Source organism: Diadema antillarum, unplaced genomic scaffold (genome assembly GCF_040938485.1).
Source record: "Diadema antillarum isolate AM-2024a unplaced genomic scaffold, OU_Dant_1.0 scf00000031, whole genome shotgun sequence".
NCBI lineage: Eukaryota > Metazoa > Echinodermata > Echinoidea > Diadematoida > Diadematidae > Diadema > Diadema antillarum.
In genome coordinates, this window is record NW_027270920.1 from 1810727 (window position 1) to 1832323 (window position 21597).

General features: G+C 38.0%; 1 protein-coding gene across 1 annotated transcript in view; it reads left to right on the top strand.

The window, feature by feature from the left end:
• The window catches only part of LOC139741768 (mutS protein homolog 5-like), a 120787-nt gene that overhangs the window by 87196 nt on the left and 11994 nt on the right, over positions 1 to 21597 (top strand). Inside the window, exons 6-16 of the mRNA XM_071652353.1 lie at positions 6059 to 6180; positions 6595 to 6640; positions 11939 to 12077; positions 13491 to 13553; positions 14908 to 14979; positions 17152 to 17208; positions 18096 to 18168; positions 18819 to 18928; positions 20420 to 20500; positions 20910 to 20955; positions 21443 to 21581. Coding sequence (XP_071508454.1) covers positions 6059 to 6180; positions 6595 to 6640; positions 11939 to 12077; positions 13491 to 13553; positions 14908 to 14979; positions 17152 to 17208; positions 18096 to 18168; positions 18819 to 18928; positions 20420 to 20500; positions 20910 to 20955; positions 21443 to 21581 — 948 coding nt within the window. The remainder of the gene's footprint in view (positions 1 to 6058; positions 6181 to 6594; positions 6641 to 11938; positions 12078 to 13490; positions 13554 to 14907; positions 14980 to 17151; positions 17209 to 18095; positions 18169 to 18818; positions 18929 to 20419; positions 20501 to 20909; positions 20956 to 21442; positions 21582 to 21597) is intronic.

The window sequence follows — 21597 nt, forward strand, 5'->3', positions numbered from 1 at the left end:
TCTGCCATACTTTGCATGTGATGATAATATTACCCCCCCCCCCAAAAAAAAAAAAAAAAAAAAAAATGTTATTTAAAACTTTGATGTCTAAGCATGACTGTTTGAGAATCATTTCTCTTTATCCTTGTCCAACCCTCACCACCTTCATTGTTTGTTTGGGTTTTTTTCCGCTTTTCCTCCATGATTGGGGAAAATTTTGAGAATTCATCCAGACAGGGCTTTTGTCATCCTAACTATGACTGATTTTCTGAGAAATCATAAATCGCTGGGGAGACTTTGTCCAGACCTAAAAGAGAAGAAGAAGAAGAAGAAGAAGAAGAAGAAGAAGAAGAAGAAGAAGAAGAAGAAGAAGAAGAAGAAGAAGAAGAAGAAGAAGATGGAGATGAAGAAAAAGAAGAAGAAGAGGAGGAGGAGGAAGAAGAAGAAGAAGAAGGAGGAGAACAAGAACAAGAACAAGAGGAAAAAAAAAGAGGAAGAAGAAAGCATGATGCCATGTAGCAGAACTTTTGGTTGTCAGACAAAGTGACACCCCTGTACAAAGACCATCCAAGGGTGACAGAAGAATTGGTCTTTGTGGGCAGGGGTCTTAATTGGACAGGTACATTAACATTTGTAGCAAGTCTCTATACACAGCTCAGGTGGTCTTATGGATGGGTATCTTAATGAATAGGTAGTTTCCTTGAACAGGTTGTCCTAGTAGGCAGGTGGTCTTTATGGCCAGGTCATCTTTATGGAATGATGATCTTTATGGACAGGTCTCGGTGGAAGGGTTGTCTTTGCGGACAGGTGGTCTTTGTAAACAGGTGTTTTCTGTCAACAGGTGCCTTTTATAGATGGTTACAGTTCGTTATTCCGAAGGTTCGTTGTTCCGAAGGTTCTTTAGTCCAAGGGTTTGTTATTCTGAAGATTCGTTATTCCGAAGATTCGTTATTCCGAAGGTTCATTAGTCCAAAAATGAAATAAGGTTCATTATTCCGAATGTTCGTTAATCCGAATGTTCGTTAATCCGAAAATGAAACAAAGCTCGTTATTCCAAAAGTTCGTTACGGACCCTATTTCATTTTCAGATCAATGAACCTTCGGAATAACGAACCCTATTTCATTTTCGGTTTAATGAACCTTCGGAATAACGAACCCTATTTCATTTTCGGTTTAACGAACCTTCGGAATAACGAACCCTATTTCATTTTCGGATAAACGAGTGTTCGGAATAGCGAATCCTATTTCATTTTAGGATTAACGAACCTTCGGAATAACGAACCTACAGAACGCCACAAATGTTGGGATTAACAAACTTTTTTTCATTTTTGGATTAACGAACCTCTAGGTATACCCGATAGTGAATTTGTGTGTTTCGGATTAAAGAACCTTCGGAATAATGAACCTTCGGAATAGCGAACCTTTGGAATAATGAACAGCACCCTTATAGACAGGTGGTCCTCATATATATAAAGGTGGCCTCTCTGGGCAGGGTGCTGATATCACAGAGCTTGATATGTGCTGAAGTTTCAACATGGTGAAAATAGTCTGTATACGACATCACTGTTTGAAAATACAGCAAAGTGCATATTACAGCAACCAAGAATAAAATGAATCATCAAACTGTATGACACAACATTACAGTCACTCAAGAGTGCAGAATCTGCTATCAAGCTGGCCTAATAAATTGAAACAATGCACTGCAGTGAAACCTGTGTAGAACGACCAAGGCAGGCAGAGAAAGCAGTCATCATTGGCAGGTGGTCCTTAAAGAAAGGTTCATGAGCTTGTTAAGTTATCTCAATGGAAACAAAGTTTGTGGTCTTAATGGGCAGATGGTCTTCACATACAGGTGGTCACTGAAGTCAGGTTTGACTGCATTAGAATGTGGTGAAAATGTATTCCAATACATGCATTGAGTTTGTCTCACTTTTGGTATCTTTGGAGACATGCTTTGAGGGATAGAATATTAGGCACTACGACACAAGTGCTCTATTTATAATCTACTTGTATATTTCAGTTACCTTGATTAGATGAGGTGAGATAAGTCAAGTGGTTTTTTTTTTCCTTTTTTTTGTGACATGCATTTATTTTTGGATCATTGTTATGATGAAGTTATGTTCCCTGTTGTTGTTTTTTTTTAATCAGCTTTGCTTCATGTTGTTTTTACCCTGGACTAGGTTGTTCACTATGACAGTCTGCGTTCTTGTTTTTTCCAGCACATTATGATAGGAGCTACCATCTTTGATAATGCACAACAGCGCGCAAATTTTCTTTGATTTGTTGTTGTTGCTTTGACATTTCAGCTATGAACCCCGTGGCTATTTATGGCTTGCAGTTGTAACTGGTGCCAAGAAAACTGATTGGTTTGTCATTGAGGATACAACAGTTGTTTTGAGATAAAGTTCAGGGAGAAAGCAAACGCTTTTATTAATGATGCATCATATAATTAAGACACACATGTTTGGATGTTTGTGCGATGCATGTCACATCAAAAACATCGCACTTTGCTCGCTGTGAGGTGATTCCACAAACAACAAATAAGAAGATAGCTGAGTGAATGCCAAACGAGTTGGCGCACGAGGGCAGTGCTGATAACCTTTCAGTGCCCACTGACATATGTAAGGTGTAATATATATGTGACCCTGCACCTCAAAACAAACAAAAAGTCGCCAGACATGATTTTTTAGTTGAGACCATATTCTGAAAGAGCAGACGTTAAGCTTTAAAATGATGTATAACTCAAATCAAATGGACTCTCCTAACCTATCTGAATATTGGAAAGCACGCACAAACTCAGGAAAAGTGTGAACTGAGAAAAGAGGCTCTGAAGTACAGTGTCTATTCAAGCGCTTATTCTTTACCAAGCCGTGCTGGCTGTGCGATGAATGGGACAAAAAAAAGGAAGTAAACCACCAGAGTAACAACAATGAAGGGATTATCGAATTAAACTGAAATTAGGCATGCCTCATTAACACATTCTGTCCATAATTAGTGCCAACTTTCAAAGCAGTAGCACTATCCTTTCAAAAGTGATTAGAGTTGAAAGTGAAGAGTGTGGACAAGGTTTTTCAGAAATGAAAAAGGGATTCTAAAGACACACCTAATCACACTATTCTACCAAAAATGTTCGAGGTAAACTGCTAAAAGAACACACACATTCCTGCCCGTTTTATGATACCAAATTTTAGCATAATGTACGAAAAGAAGACCCGCTGTTTCAGAAAATATGAAAAAGTCAAGTTCGGCTGGGTTGACCCATTTCACTTATTTTCAGTCCTCACGCAAAATCAGTGTGTGCGACTTTATGTTCGTTTTGAGGTGCACGGTCACATATATAAGTCTACGTAGCTCAACATTAGTGGTGGCCCAGTGGACTTGGGGCCACCAGAAATAGAAGTTGGGCCACCACCTTAGCAACAAAATATATGTGACCCGCTGCGACAAAAGGATCCAAAAGTCGGGGGGGGGGGGGGTCAATTTTCTGAAAATGATGTGACATTATTCCCTTACTATTCCTCTTTTATTTCGTATATAACATGACTCATAAAAGTACTTGGTTGTAGAGATATCAATGATTTGAGACCATGTCAAGTGGTTTTAAGAAATCAGCGTTTCGAGAAAATCGCCTTCAAAGTTTTCTTTCCGACGCAATCGTGATCAGGGAGAGGTAAGACAGATTTCACCTCATGACAATAGAAGGTCTGCTCATAGCCACCTCCGCGATATTCATTCAAGCTTAGCGCCAACAGTCTACGCACGACCAATCAGTAACCAGGATGGCACGCGCTGACCATTAGATCACTCCCTCGTTGCTAGGGGCGGAGTCTATCTGCGGCACTGAATCCAAATCTAAAAATTTGCACACGTTTGTCTTGTCCGTTGAAAGTCAGAAAAACACTAACTGCTCCTCGCAGCTCATTCTTTCGGAATAACAGACGACTTTGATAAGATTCAGTCGGAAATCAAAATACAGTGAAACCTGTGTACAAAGGCCACCCAAGGACAGACAGAGGAGGTGGTCTTTGTGGGAAGGTGGTCTTTATAGACATGTTCTTGAATGTATAAAAGAGATCTGAAGGGAAACAATTCTCATGATCCCAAGGGCAGGTGGTCTTAATGTGCTGATGGCCACTAATGCAGTTCTGAGGTGATTTTGGAAATATATGTTTAAGCTGGAAGGAGTCATTTAAGTGCATTTTTCAGTTTCAGTTTCATTTTGATATCATTTCTGCATTTTTCCATGAAAATCATACATAGTTAATGCATGATTCTCTCTGAAAAAAAAATGCAAATGAAATGATTGATTAATACTGCTTACAGTCCTGGGTTGGCCCTGCTCTATACCTTTTGTAATAGACCTCATATACCAGAAACTCTCTGTGAGCATTCAAATAAGGAGGAAGGTAAGAAAAAAGGAGTCATGGTTAATGAAGATATTTTCATTTCCAGAGATCAATACCGCGCTGATGGCATATCAGGTTTTCATGTATACATGCCATTCATCTTAATGTGGGTAACTGCAGTGTTATGACATATCCCATGCTCATGATGTGCCAGTGATGTCTCACATGAATGGATTGCCAACAGCAATGACCGAGTTAAACTTGCAGCCGCTGGTTGTATGATTCAAAGGCAGAAAGAGAGATGAGGGAATCGGGGGTCAGAACCCGCTCTCTTGGATCGACAAAAATACATAGGTCTCTTCTCTCCCTTGTAAAGTTTAGCAAGCATTTGTACAGACGCTAGGAGGAAACAGTGTGGCGTGTGAGGGGAGATTATGGGCGGTAATTTCATTCAGAAATTTGTGCTATTTTTCTTTTTTTTTAAAGAGGGGAAGGACTTCTTTTTCTTTCTTTTTTTCCTCATGTGAGGAGATAATGTTTATGACAAGTTTGCGAGGGGGAGTCGTGATGGATCATATCCGTGCGTGTCACTCAGCATCGCCGTGGCGATATGAGGGAGAATCCCCCGGTGGGAGACGACTCATGCCGGGAGGAAAGTTTCGTCCCCCCTCGCTCAAACTCCGTAACCTTTCCCGCTTCCCTCTACTCCCGGTTCTCATCCTCCATCTACGCCAGATGCTGAATCAGAATCTTCCTCTTCTTTCTGACGATCCATCCGTCTGTCTGTCTGTCTGTCTCCGTCTGTCTCCTTTATTTTCTGCCTCTTTCTAATTTTTCCCCCTTTCTCTCTCGATCCCACCCCTTCCTACTTCCAGGTCCCTGATTTTAACTGTCTTGACAAATTGGTCACACTGTAGTCGTTAGAATTTCACTCGTGGGTCCTTCATCTACTTTGTCTCATCTGGTTTTGTTGTTGTTGTTGTGACTTCTGCGGTTGTAGACACCAGAGTTCTTCTCATCCAATCAGAAGCTACAACATATCAATGTCTCTTGAACTCGACAGATCAAACATCCAAAATGTTTAAATGAATACCGCCATCGCTTGTTAAAACAGGGAGAATGTGAATGTTTTTGGAGGTCATATATGGCATTCGTTTTCCAAGAATGATAGTAATCAAAAGCTTGTTTAGTGTAATTTAGAAAAAAAAGTTTGTACACAGAAACTTTTAGAAAGTAAAGAAGTTCATCATTCAGTAATACAGCTAATTTCATTTCTGAGAAGAGAAATATTCGTTAGATCTTGCTTTGTCAAAGAAATTTATCACCCACTGTGCATCTATTTTTATCTCTCTGTCCTCATAGATTAAAGTTCCTATATATGTTTATGTGTGAGTATATATGTCTGTTCGTGTGTATCTGTATCTTTCACTTTGGTTCATGTGTCCATATCTATGTGTGAAAGCAGTATACATGTTTGATCTTCTTTTGTTTTCATTTTTAGATAGAAAGAGGAAAAAAATAAGAAAGAAAGAGAGAGACAGAGATTTTATATAATGTGGGAGCTATATGTCTACATGTACTTTTAACAAAAGTTCTTGAATGCCTGTGTTTCCTATTTTTCTTGCTAAATACAGAATCCTGTTATGGTTTACAGCAATATACGGGTCTGTCCTTCATGCAATAAAGTTTTAATTGCAACACTGTATGACTATATGAAACATCCCTCCCTGTAGGAGTGACCTGCTCAATGTGGATATGGACACCTACAGCAGTCTGCAGATCTTCCAGAAGGAGAGCCATCCATCGGCCTACAAGTCTGGGGGCAGCGGTGCCAAGGAAGGCCTCAGTCTCTTTGGTGAGTTGGTCCCACAGACGTTGGTCTCAACACCACCAATAACCATCATCAAAGCACCTTCAATAGCAGGTGTTCTTCCGCAGCTATAGGGATAGAACATTTGTATAGAATTAAAGCATTGTATTTATTGAATTCATATCAGTTGGGTTTTTTTTTTCTTATGTAGGTATAGTGCACCTTTTTGGAATTTTTACATCACACGTCAGTCCTTGTTTTCCCAGTGTAGAATAACAGAAGCGGAAATGTCACGCAGCACACAGCGGTTTCACTTTGTATATAAACTCTGACCGATTGACTAATGATTCCTTAAAATAGTTAATCACATCTTCTGGTTCCTGCTTCTGAGAATCACCATTGAGAAAGGTTTAAAGTGTGTAGATTGAGTCATTGCTTGGTCTCTACTTTTCTCCATAGGGGTGTTGAACCGAACAAGATCTGCCATCGGTAGTAAATTAATGAGGTAAAAAGCCACCCAGTTGAAATGATTGGCCCAAACTTTCCACTTTGGAGCCCATGTTTTTACCTTGAATTTTGACTTGGACAACATGAAATACGTGTTTGTTTTAAAATATCAGTTACACTTGTACTTGGCATAGTTAATCTTACTGTATGACATTTGTGTATAATTTAATGTTCCTATCCTGAAATACATGAGTTTTCAGGAGAGATGTTAAGATTTGCTGATTTTCATCAATCATCCAAATTGTCCATGTTTATATTTAATCATTCTGTTAACATATTAATGTTTGGTTTCTTAAAAGTGTTCTCTTGTGTGTTTTTTTTTTCAAAGTTGAATATTTGTTTGCTTCTTTTTGCATGACATTTCAAATTCCACTTTTCAATTGAATTGAATTTTATTTCATTTATTGAATTTCCAAATTGATATCCTAAAAAATTGAAAGCCAGACATGATCAGATGGCTCAAATGACATGAAAGGTTTTCTCAGTCAATTCATCTTATAGGATATAACAATTAGATGACAGTGTGCCTCTTTTCATAGGTGCAAGTGGGTTGAAAGAGTTGTTGAAAAGTGTTTTTCAGTCAAAAAGAACTAAATGAAGTTGTACATGGTCAAAATAATTTCACTAACAGCTTGAAATGCGAATATAGTGTGATGAGTACCTGTGTGTAGCAGGCTGACGCAGAAGGAATGATGAGTATCGTTTGCACACTGACACATAATGAGTAGCCCATATCATACCGTCTCTTCTTTTTTTTTCAGTCAAGCAAATCCCTCGTCGTTACAACAAACAGAAGGTTCCAGAGTAAAGCCGTGACACCCCTGTCAGCGTTTCTTAGCAAAACTTGGAACTTATTCATGCTGGCTCACAGTGTATGTCCCCAAAGGAAATTAGTAAACAGTTGGGCTTAGCTTGTGGAATTGGTGGGGGGAGGGGGGCAGCGAATTTTAGGGAAAGAGGTACGCAAGCTGTTGACAGTTCCAAACAGGTGAATGAAAATAAAAGAAAAAAAGAGCAAGAGAGGAAAACGAGAGGAGAAAAAAGGTTAAAAGTTTCGTCAACGTTTGTCAGTTCTCATGAAAAGACGCATGTCCCCTGCTGACTCAGCGCTCATTCATTAGTCTACTTCCCCCCTCCTGGTAAACTGGACGCGAGGCACGCGAAAGTGCTCCAGTTGTCTGGCGCCACCTCGCGCATGCAGCCATAATTTTTTCGTCGCCAGCCCCTTCACCTTTCTCGTCGCGGCTGTTGCTGACCTGACCTTGGTATTATTATTCTTTGCTTTGTGTGTTTTTCTTTAAAGCCGCAACCAAGGAGATGGCTGAAATTCCCCAGCTGGCTCATCTATGCCTGAATATCTGTGAAATGGGGTAAATTTGACTTGACTGATTAAATCTCTACCACGGCCAATGATACTGGAAGCAGCCAGTATTGGTGCTCCATTTTTTGAGAGCCCAATAGATTCTGTGCATATTGCTGTCTGATGAAGAAATTACGCCAAAAATAGCACAGCATTCACACAAAGTTACCAGATAGTAGGAAACTGGTATGTTAAGTAGCTAGCTCATGAATTTGGTGAGGGATTCCAGTAACAGGAAGCACTGTGTGTTTGTAGGCTTCAATACAGCCATGGCAGCATCTGCTTTCTTACATGGCTTGTTGATCAGGGGTGGATCCAGGAATTCTGTAAAGGGAGGTGGGGGGGGGGGGGGAGGGGTTGGCGTGCGCCGGTTGCGCCCCCCTCTGGATCCGCCACTGTTGATGAATACAAAAAGGAGCAAAAGATGGATGCTCTTTGGCTATCATGGGCTATCTAAGACTAGCATAATGGAACAGTTATTCAGCATACTCCATAGCAAAAGATGATGTGTTCTCGTAAGTTGACTCTGACAGCCAGTAGTTTCTGACAAAACTATGTACTACAATGGAAGTAGAGTGTTGGCGAATCCAGTGCCATTTAAACTTTAGGATGGTTCTGGGCTCATTACTATAGGTAAACTTAACACTTACAATAGACCACATTGCAACCCTTAAAAGCTTTTCTTCTATAAGAAAAACAAACAAGCAAGTGCTTGATTCAACAAGAACCTAAAGGAGGGTTTCGTGTCCTAAGAAAAAAAAAAGACAACAGGATTTTAAAGCAATCACCGACTTCTTTCCAACTAAGTAAATTCCTGAAATAAGTCCATCCATTAGATGTTCCTTGTAACAGATGATTTTGGTTTTTCATGACACTTTCAGCCCATGTATGCTAAAGGATATTGTTAACCTCAGCCTTATTAAACAAAACGAAAATCATGAAGTATCTGGTTGTAATCTGAAAGAAGGAAATGTTTATTTAGATTTGTGTTCATCTCTTTGATATGAAGTAATCTTTGTGCCAAGATATTTGCCTGGTTTTCTGTTCACCTTTAACCAACTGTTTCTTGTTGCTGTTTGAGTGCAGTTTGCATTTAATGTGCTTTTTGTTTTGCCTTCTAATAATTATGTTTTGGATATTTGCCAATGAGGTTGGTTATAGCCACCTTGATTACACATGTACTGAACTTGCTTTTTCCATGATGGCAAAAAGCCATCCAGTTTGCCACAGGCCTACATTGCTCCTTCCATGAAAAGGCAACCTCTTTGGCCATCAAACTTTCTCACTGAGATTTCTTTTCGGGTGAGAATTCAGTCCTCTTTCTCATGAGAAAGAGGAGACTTTGAGAGGATGATGCAAATATATACATGATTGCTCAAAACCCACAAGAAGTAAGCCCAAATGAATTTCCACTTGTCTACATGGTATCAAAGAGTAAACTCTTAAGCTTCAAAATGTTATGTAACTTGTTAGAACTGGACCATCCTAACCCTTTCAAAAAGTGATCGAAATAAGTGATAGAAGGTGTAAAACATGACTTAGTTGTTCTATTACACAATGAAAGCAGCACCTGTTAAAAAAACAAACAAACAAACTATGGTCCAGAGAAACTTCTAATATCGTGAGTCAACTTATGTTTTAAGCCGCAAAATTTTGGCAGTATGTAGAGAAAAGATTAGTTTTCCAGGTTAAGACAAGCTTTACAAATTTGAGTCCGTCAACCCAAATGACTATTCTGGTCCATTATAGAGATTCCTAATCAGCAACTTTTTGTGGGTTTTGAGCAGGGCGGTCACATATGGAATTGTCATGAAACCAAAGATGTTTACATTTTCCATGTGGTAGGCAAGTTTTGTTTTGTTTTGTTTTGTTTTGTTTTGTTTTACGAGTTTTACGAGTTTTTGATTTGGCTACTTACAGTCGAGTTGCAAAATTAGTAGCATCATAATCGTATATGGAGTAAGCAGCAACTGCCTGAGTAATACCAGGGAGGTGGGAACCTCCCTGGTAATACAAACGAATGTACCACAGTAATGATATGGTCTTCTATATCCAAGATAGCTTCTTCAATGTTACCACTGCTCTACCAGAGGGCCCTGCCATTATCATGTACTCTAGCACTGCCAGGTATCCATTTATTCACTTTGGTCAAGAGGGAGCAATAGTAGGTAAAAACACCTTGTTCAAAGGACGTAGGGATTTGCTGGGATTTGAACTCAGGACCTCCAATGGAAAGGCAAGAGTCTTTTCCACTATGCCATAATGCCTCCACAGTAAAATTTGAACAAATCAGTATTCAGAGCAATTTGGCTTTTCTATTGAATGCATTTATACATCAAATCATTTCATGGGAACTGAGAGAAATGGTAGAGGGATGGACTTGTGCCTTTAACTCTTTGATTACAAGCTGTTTGATTCCCCATAAGGTTGATGCCTTGCTCACCTGTTACCAGGAATGAGTGGGTTAAGTGAGTTGTAAGATATCCCAAATGGGTGAGTCGTGTTCTAAAACTGTTCTGTGGCAGAGTTTTACGTGAGCTTTTACGTGAGCTTTAGGTAGCTTGGTAACATTGATCTAAGCACAACTGCTGTCAGTCTCCTTATCTGATTTCCACAACAATAAGAGATTTTCTAGATGTTAGTTGCAACATTGTTTAGTTTGAAGTTATTTTTAACTCAGACCCTATTTTTGCCCTCTTTTTGACTAAAATTATATCAAGTGAGGTAAGCAACTTTCATGGCTTTATTAAGATCAGAAGATAATCTGCAATAGAGAGATCTTGAGATTAGAAAGAAAAGGGTGTGATATAGAATTCAGACCTGACTTAACTCATAGAAGACGGGTGTCGATTATACTCGGGCAGGTGCCAATGGGAAACATGTGTTATAACAAAGTCAGATTGTCTTCAGTGGGTTAAGTTTACTGTTTTCTTGTTATGGTTTCTTTTTTTTGCATTCTCACCGATACCTCAACATTCACTTCACATTTACATTTTAATGTTGTTAACAGCGGAATCCTGCAATTCATTTCTATGTACTTTTTTTGTTTGTTTTGTTTTTTCGAGTGAGATGTTGAGATTTTAATGTTTAACGTATTCATTCTTCACTTTTGTAATCATCTGAAACCATTCCGCATGGTGGGTAAAGTGATCCTTTGATTCCAAACCAGGGCCCCATTTCATAAAAAGTTGATATGATAACAACTCTTGCTGGAATGGCAATTGTCATGGTAATGACAAGAGTCCAGCTTCCTGATTGGCTGTTGCTATTGGAAGTTGTCATTCCAGCAAGAGTTGACATCCTAACATCTTTTATGAAACAGGGCCCAGATGTATCAATTGATTTTATGGAATGGATACAACAATCCTTTGTCATCAATGGGGTCATACAAGCATGCACAGTGTAAAACAAAAACAAACACACACTGGAGAACACAGACAAACAAATAACCAGTAAACAAACAAATAAAACAAATTCCATTTTTTAATCATGCAAAGATTGGATGAGAGAGGATTGGTATTTTTTTTTTTTTTTTTTTTGGGGGGGGGGATTGGAGGCTCATTTTCAGGATGCTGGCATGAATTGGAACATACTTGAGAACTAAGATCAAACTATTGGTTATAGAGGGCGCTAGACCACTTTTAACTGTAGCCTCATAAAGTTGTCTTGGTTACTACAAACTGCAGTCAATCAGTAGGCTCCTATTGTATTGCCTTAGCTGTATCATAGAAGAAAGTGACAAGTTATATCAATGCCAGTTTTAAAGCAAGGCCCACCAACAAACAAACAAGCAAACAAACAAACACACAAGTAACCAAACAATTCATGAGTTGAGCTTGATTAGTATGATTCACCGTCATATAGGCACCAAAGTGTCTTGCTGATGGTATTATAGTCCTCCAACTTATTTTATTTTTTTATTTTTTGAATTCTCAGGCTGTGGTTCTTACGTCCCTCTCGCAATATCAGCCTCCTAAGAGAGAGGCAGGAGGCCGTTGCGTTCTTCTTGAATCCACGGAATGCTGAGGTGACGGCCTCGCTTCAAGACTGCCTCAGGAATATCAAGAACATTCCGGTAAGTGTGCACATCTTAATTATTTGAATTATATACTAGGAAAGGAAGAACTGTGAGAGATTGACATAATGGGAGCAACATGCTTTGTCAATGACACTGTAAGGCTTTTTTATGGCTTTATCTGTCATTGCTGTCAATGTTATGATTTCCATCATTGTCAGCATCATCTTCATCATCGATACTACATGTATCTTCAGCATCATCAAGATCGCCATGTCAGTAATTCCGCAGTCATTTCATCATTATTGGGTACCAGTATTTTGTTGGTATTATCATCATTATCATCATTATCATCATTATCATCATTATCATCATTATCACCATCTTCTTCTTCTCTATTATCTTTATCAATGCAGTCATCTTTGCCGTCATTATGACATGACTATTCCCTGATGGCTATCAATCTTGCTTGAGCTAGTGTTCCTTGCAATCATTATCACTAATATCCATGAGCCAATTCAATACAGTGAGTAGGTTATGCCAGGCTGTGGTGTGTGAAGATCCTCCACCCAACTTCCTCATATCCATTGCAGGACATTAAAACCAGAAAATATTTTTTAAAAAACTGTTGAAAATCAATCATTCTGTAAAAAAAAGGGACAAACTTGTGAATATGAAATGATTTTTGTGTTGATGTTGATGTCCAGAGGCAAAATCAGTTTATTCTCTTTGTGTGCATGACAACATTTCACAATCTCATAGTTCTCTACAAGGAGAGGTGTCTGTAGTGACAGAAAAAAGCTACTAAACATGGACTATTGATATACAAATAATACACAGGTGAGAGTGCGTTGGTGGAGATGAAGCACACTCGAGACATTGTAAATACCCGAGGGTGAGCTGCATCTCCACTAACGTCGCAAACTCAAACCTGTGTATTATTTGATTTATAAAATGGGTTGAAAACTAACAGCATTTTTCACGTACATGTACCTTTGTGGGTCAATACCGGTCAGCTACATGCTCAAATGTCAAGATGTCCGAAGATGTTCGTCCCAAACATTTACGCACGTCGCACTCGGAAATCCCGCACATGTAAGTACTGTACGTATAAGCGTATACGTACGCCACATGTTATGCACAAGAAAGGCCGGCTGGCAGCCCAAACGAGAAGTTGTTTACAGGATTGACAGCGCGTATAGTAGCACGTGACGCACTTGTAACAACTGATTGAGTGCGCACTGCTGGTGTAAACATTGTGACGTCAGTGACTTAACGCTTTTTTGCAAGGCCGTGCAGGATCGTAAAAAATCATGCACACACACGTGACTCATTTCAGCGCTTCCAATTGGCTACATTCTTGAACCCATTTTATAAAGCAACTTATTGTAGTTGTTAACCTTGGTTTGCATTATTTATGAGATGAATTTATCAAATACTGTTGTTGTTTTTTTTCTGTCTGCCATCTGACAGAGAATCTTCAAACAGATGCAGCAAGCCCAGGTGTCTATCACTGACTGGCAATCCCTCTACAAGGTAACTATACCACCTCCTCTTGAATATTCTTCTCCCCCCCTCCCCCCCCCCCCCCCTCCTCTCCTCCTTCTTCCTCTTCTTCTCTCTCTCTCTGTCTTTTGAATCAATACAGGTTTGTAACATCGATACAAAATCTGCAAATACGTCTTTTTCAATGCACCATCCGAATACTGTTCAATAAAACTTCACCTTTTAAACATGTCTTGTTTACACTTCCATTTGTTGTTGTTGATGTTGACAGAACACCACTCTCCCTCCAGATTAGTATACAAATAATGACTGCTATGAGGGGCACAGTTAAAATTATGGGCCCAAGGTGATGTGAAAACCGTAACCATGCCCGAAGCGAAGCTGAGGGCATGGTTATGGTTTTCACATCACCGAGGGCCTACATAATTTTAACTGTGCCCCGCATATCAAGCAGTCATTATTTGTTTTATATACCGAACATATAGATTCCGAAATATAGATACCGAAAATATATAGATTCTAGTCTCTTTTACAGCACTCGTAATCTATGCTGATCGACAGCGCGGCGGTCGTATCATTCATTGGTGCGTACATGAGTGATCATCTATATGTACACAGTGTATGTATGGGGTTGCAAGTTGCGACTGTCTCCAAACCAGTCCGCTAGTCTCTTTTACAGCACGCTGATCGAATGCGCGTCGGTCGTATCATTGGTGCGTACATATGAGCGATCTATGTGTACGGGGTCGCGACTGTCTCTAAAATCTATTTACTAACTGTGCCCGGGCCCCGGTCACAGTAACTAAAAAATAGGGCACAGCTATTTTCATGACTCCCCTTTTAACCAATCAGATGAGAGGATTCTAGAAATGAGGTATATAAATAGAAATAATACACTGCTTTTAAATTACCGATACTGTCATCTTTAATTTGTTTTTCCGTGTAGCATGCATTCATGTCAGGTTTTTTTTCTTAAGCAAGAGACTGTGTGATAAGCAAGAAGGAAATGTGAGATTTTTATGAGAAAAGGAAACACTGTTGTAAGAGATCATAGGCCTACATGGCTGTGTTGGAAGCAGTCTGTACTTGTTTCAAGCTTTAATGTAATTTAGATTATCTGCACTTGAATATACCCAATAACAAATATAAAACATCAAGGTTACCCAATTGTTATGACTTTTTTGATTTGTTTCTCTGACAGAGTGAGATTCATTTCCAAGTACAGTGAAACCTGTGTACAAATACCAAGACCACCCATAGGAGACAGAAAGAATAGATCTGCATAGGCTAGGTGGTCTTTGTAACCAGGTGGTCACTAAATCAGGCTTTACTGCAGATTCTATTCCTAAGGCACATTCTACCTATTTTCATGTGTGTTTTACAGACTGCATACAATGCCATCGTGATAGCTGACGTGTGCAGAGCACAGAGAGGACATGTTCCAATCTTCAGAAAGGTAAATTGCTTGATTGCAGACCATCTTACATTTCCATTGCCATTTTATCATTTTCTGCCTGAATGATTATTTTCACTCTGAGCATATCTGCAAGTGCTTATCATTTGAAAATATGATAATGATAACGTAAACTTCAGAATTTCTTACATATCTTTATTTCTATGTTTAACTGCTGCATGTTTTCTGTGAAGATACAAGATGTATCAGATTTTTATAAATTATAGGATGCACATCGTTCAAAACTGTAGTTTGTGTTGTCTATGCAGACTAATTTTTGAACTGTCTTTAAACACACCTTTGAATAATGTACACTGATTACTCAGTGTACATTATTCAAAGTAAGACTTGGTTGCATGATGTAAAACAGAAGTGGAATTCTGGTAATGAGTTACAGAAAGTAATATTGAATGATGTTATTACATCTTGTAAGCTCTGGCAATGTATTCTTGCATGTTTTGTATAACTGATCATTACCTTGTAATTGAGTGAAAATGAATGGCAGGTGATTACCATATTCTGACAGTAGGGCATAATGACTTTGCTATTTCAAGTCATCCCTAAGTTTAGCATTTGCCTTACTAGTTCTTAGTTGTGATTTAAGCACAAACAATGTAGCAGCAGTCACTGTTTTCTTCCATTTGCTGTTTGTGGCATCTTCATCTGAGGAATTGTTTCATATCTTCTCTTGATATGTCATACATTAAAGGGAAGCAGTCCTGAGATTTTCACTGTACTGATAATTAAGAAGAGTAAAGAATATAACCTTTCACCAATTTATACGCGTGGACATCAAAAATTGTCTCCGTACGTGATTTTTAAAAAATAATTCCTGCAAGCGATCGTGTAAGAGCTTGCCAAAAGGTGCAACGTCATTGATGCCCTACTCTCAAGTTGACAGCCGTGCCTCAGAAAACCAATTTAAGTGTTCAAAATGATCATATCTGATTTTTTCATAAAATATGACAATATGTGGTTTTATTATTTCAAACAAAATATTTCAAGCTTATTTATATATACAATTAATATAAAAATAAATAGTAAACATGTATTTATAAATAACTAGGGAGCGTACGCATGACGAGCAGAACACCGCTGGAAAGAGTTGTGCATTGATGACGTATGACTCTCCGCCAAGACTTGCTCATTTGCAGAGTCACACTTTTTTAACCGAAATGTACGAGCTTATTTGGTGATTTGAAAGTTTGTTTTTGATGAAAGTAGTTCATTTGAGGTACCAACAACAACATATTTTTTTAAATTTCGTGAGGACTGCATCCCTCTAAAATTCCTGATGTACAGAAACAGACAATGCTGTGAAGGTGATCTATCACTTGGTCTACTCCCACTCCATGTAATACCCGTTTAGTCTCAACCCACATGGTCTAATCCTGTTTCGCCTACAACCAGTTCGTCTAATGACCATTTAGTCCAATTGCCACTTAGCCTAATGACCAGTTGGTCTACTTCCAAATGAACTATGCCCATTTTGTCTAATACCCACATTACATTAGATGAAATGGGAAAAATTCAAGAAGATGAAATTGCAATGGACTATCTGGTCATTAGGTGAAATGATAATTACCCAAACTGGGCATTAGACCAAGTGAGGATTAGACCAAAAAGGAGCATTAGACGGAATTGATTGTAGACCAAGTGAGTTTAGCCGCACTGGTGTTAGACGAGCTGGGAAGTAGACCATCTGATATTAGAACGTGTGGCGATAAACCGCTGTGAATAATAATGTGTATGCATACATGCAGTAGCATTTGTGATTTGCAGAACAGACATGAGTTTGAAATATACAGTATATGGCAAATATTTTGTGAGCATAACATTGTGCAAGTGTTTGGGTTTTTTTTTATAATGCAAAAATGTGAATTGAACTGAAATGAAATCAGGACTTGTACAACAGTCTTCTATTAAATTTCATATGTGATGAAATAATCACAAGTTGGGAAGATAATAAGCATCGTCCCTCTTCAGTAGCAAATTGAGCAAATTACAGATGTCCCACCATGAACAAGAAATACATTAAACGTGTATTGCGAGGAGTGCACCTACAAAATATGCAATAGAAGAAAAGAAAAGTATATATAAGATAAGACCATTGCAAAACACAGGGCATAATAGAAGTTGAGATTTGCATGTTGTCCTATTTATCCCCATGTGCAGATCACAGAGGCATTTACTGAAGACCTCCATCATGTGGCACTGGCTATCAGTCAGTTGGTATACAGACAATTCTTCTTTTTTAGTCCTCTTTTTTCATCTGTGCTGATTTTTTTTTTAAACTCTTGTATTATAAAGGGTGGTATAGTTTTGGTTGAGATGGTGCATCAGGTTTCCAACTTCTCTGTGAGTTGATGAGAAACCTCCTATGAAATATGAAAGAGCATACAATTCTAAGAGGAATTCAGAGTTTAATTGATGAAAATTAGTTGGCTGAGATGGCTGAGGTATACAGACACAAAATGGTCCTAATAAAAGGTCACGACCATTTTGTTTTACTTTGTTGTTTTTTTTATATATAGCTCAGCCATTTCAAAACCTATTTTCATCAAAAAAACTTTGAATACCTATTAGCACTGTGTGCTGTTTGCTACCTCATAACTGATTTCTAATTATCTTGCAAAAAGTTAAAATCTAAATCCCCGACCTCAACCAAAACTATATCATCCCTTTAAATATACGTATGCGTGTATATATATTGTATGTTTACGTAAGTGTATATGTATATCTATACAGTATACACAATGTAGAAATATAAATATTTGTATGTAGATAGATGGATGGATGGATGGATAGATATGTGAAGATGATCAGTGAGTGAACACTTTAACGTCTTCTTCAGAAATAATTTGTATGAGATAATGAGATGACTTGATCTTTAGTTGAATGATAAACATTTTGATATGATAAATATATTTTAGAGCAAGGTGATACAATACAGAAAGTGTCTCTGTGCCAGTTGTACCAATAAGCTGTCTATGTAATATTTTGAACAATAATAACAATGTTGCAGTGTTGCTATGTAAATGTATAATCCGTCCATAAACTGTGTTGGACTGTATAACTGGACTAACTCTCATGTGTATGCATGCATATCTTTATTTCAGGTTGACTTTGAAGAGTCATTCAGCCAGAACCGGTTTGTGGTGAAGCCCAAAGTTGATGAAGAATTAGACCGCAGTAAGATTTATTGTCTTTTTTTTAAGTGTTATGTCATGTAATCTTTATCTAATATTACAAGCAAAAATGGAGATTGTGACTTTACACTGTTGTACAATTAGGGATAGTTGAATATTCACTATCCATTTAGTGTTGGAACTTTTACATAAAGTATTTACCATCAAGATATCTAAAATAATCTCCACATAGGTGAAGTGTGCATGCTTGAAAAGATTTTGGCTTTATTGAGTTATTTCGACATTATCATTTTGTGTGTTATTGTGTGTATGATTCCTTCATTACACTTTAGAGTGCCACTTTGCTACGTACAGAAGAGTGAAATATGAAACCTGATGAATAGGCAAACCCATACATGGTGTAGGTCTATTTAAAGGGACATTTCAATAGATGATGACACGACATTTGCTCCAGCGGCAATTGCTCCAGTCTTATTTTCGCAAAGGACTTAGGGTTAGGGTTGTGATAGGGCTATAAATATAGTTTGATGTGAGGATTAGGATTAGGATTAGGATTAGGGTTAAGGATTATGTTTGTGGGTAGAAATTATGTTTGGCTCAGCGTGCAGATATTCCATGGGAGCAAATGTCACAGGAGCAAATGTCATGGAACCAAATAGACATGTGTCACGTTTGTTTTCCATTGTGTTTCAGGAAAGAGGACCTACAGCACACTGCCCAATCTCATGACTCAGGTGGCCAGAGAGGAGCTGAAGAAACTCAGTGAGGAGATTGAAGAATGCTCAGTCATCTATGTACCTCAGGTGAGAGAGGATGTGGGGGGGGGGGGGGAGAGGAGGAGGGTGTATGGGGGTTATTCATTGCATCTTCAGTTTTTTTCTTTTTACTGAACTCAGTTTGAAACAAATACAATGTAACGTGAGAAACTTAAAGGACAAGTCCACCTTCATATACATAAGGATTGAGAGAATGGAGCAGTATTTGGAGAACACATCAGTGAAAGTTTGAGGAAAATCGGACAATCCGTTCAAAAGTTACGAATATTTTAAGTATTTGCGCAGTCACTGCTGGAAGAGAAGACTACTACAGTGTATGATGTCACATGCGTACAACTACATAAGGAAAATAAAAAGAGAATTTCACAAAACTTTACTTTTTGAATAAAGTGCACATTTCTCCGACTTGCTACTGACGTATGTTAATGGTAATATTATTCCCCCTGCCTTCTGAAAGAGAGAAGTCGAGTGTTCTTTTGTTGTGCAAGAAAAATGAAAATATGTTGAATTTTCTTTATTCTTTCTTTAAATCGTTGTACTCATGTGACATCACAAGCTACAGTAGTCTTTCCATCCAGCCGTGACTGAGCAGAAACTTCAAAAATTCAAAACTTTTGAACGGATTGTCCGATTTTGCTCAAACCCTCACTGATGTGTTCTACTAATATTGCTGCATTCACTCAACCCACATGTCTATGAAGGTGAACTTGTCCTTTAAGACGTGGTACTCATAAAAATGATACAACAAGTTATCACATCAAATGATAATTTATCTTTGGGCCACTAACATCATTAACTACATCAGACATTAGAACAATGTAATATTTATATGTTATTGCCCCACTTTGGCAAGCAGACAAAATATGTGGGGTGAAAAATTGCTCATTGCCCAGCGATGAAAGTCAACAGGATTTTGTGAGTGATCTTGAATAAATAAATAAATAAATAAATAAATAAATAAAATGCTGGCAATAAGTTGGAAATTTGGATAGACACTGTAAAAGTGCTATTGCATACTTGTAGCAAAAGAGTTGGCTAACTGTGCATCCAGTAATATGAAGTCCCCTACAGTCTATTTGTTTTCACTTTCTGAAATGCAGTTTAGGATGTGATTACATTAATATTGTCAGTATTTCAAGTTTGCTCTAGATGTCAGATTTTGTTAATAATAATGAAAGGGACTGGCTATACTTTCAGAGGATACAACATTAATTGCCCTCAATAGACACATTTGTAGGCCTAGTGCCCTAGTCTTCGACTTGGGCAATACAATTCTAGTTCAGCCAATAAATGTTGTATTCCCCTCAAGGTCAGTCCATATTACATTATCAAAGTCTGCTGAAAATGAAATTGTTGGTTTTGATTAAAACAGGTACCATCTGTCACTTTTGAACAAAGCCTACTTTGTTTTTAACGTCCTGCTTGCCACCATGTGGGTAACTCAGTAGAATCACTAACAAATCTTGTATGTGGGATCAAGATTTAATCTTTCATATATCACTTTGCTCTATGTCACAGCTGGGCTACCTACTGGCAATACCTTGCACCCCAAGAATGCTAGAGGCAAAGGATTTCAATATTCCGGGTCTGCAGTTCATGGTAAGATTGTTTGTTTGTTTGTTTTTATGGTGGTTGTATAGATCCTCATCTTTGTTTATGTTGTGACAAATATTTGCTTGTACAGCCAAGATTTTAAAACAGATTTAACTACTGTTACAGGCTCAGCAAAGAAAATGAGATTTTTCAGTGCTTGACTGTGCAAAGTCCAAGACCAAGACCTGTGCTCTAAACTCCAATTCAGACTAATTTTCCATTTTTTTTTTCATTTTTCTCTGTCAATAATCATTACTGTCTTCTATAAACCAGCTATGAAATCCTGTGAAATGGGAGAACTTTTAAAACATTGATGATTCTTTTATTTAGTTTGCTATAAGATGTGTTGGGTTATTCACATTGTACTGTAATTTTTTTCTATTGTGTCTATATCATTTTTTTCTTCCATTTTTAGTTCATGTCGAACAATGTGGTCCACTACAAGAGTGCAAGCACAAGAGGTTAGTGTAATTATATATATATATTTTTTAGGTTTGTCTTACAAAACATTTGTATATTACTTCTTATTTCTTATCATCCAAGTTACATTGAATTATACAGACCAGTGGACTCAAAATGTGAATTGATACATGTAAGGAATTGTGTGAATGTATACACAACAAAATCCTAGATCAGTTAAAAAAGAGATACGGAACAAAAATTTAGGAAAGTAATGTACAATGTAAATATTATTGTTACTGTAAATATGATGTTGATAATGATGACGATGATGATGATGAGGAAGGTGAAGAAGGAGAAGAAAAAAAAGGAAAAAAGTAGGAGTAGTAGTAGTAGTAGTAATAATAATAATAATAGTAGTAGTAGTAGTAATAGTGGTAGTAGTAGTAGCAGTAATTATAGTAGTAGTAGGAGTAAAAGCAGTTGAAGTATAATCATTGTCATATTTTATGTTTCCCTGTTTACTTTACATATCTGTTGTTCATACAGTGCTTGATGCCAAGCTGGGCGACACCCACTGCGACATCACCGACCACGAAACTCAAATCATGCATCGTCTCCAGAATGACATTCTTCCCCGTGCACAGGTCTTCTTTGCCGTTATGGACTACGCCGCTGAGTTGGACTGGTAAATCATAGTAGCC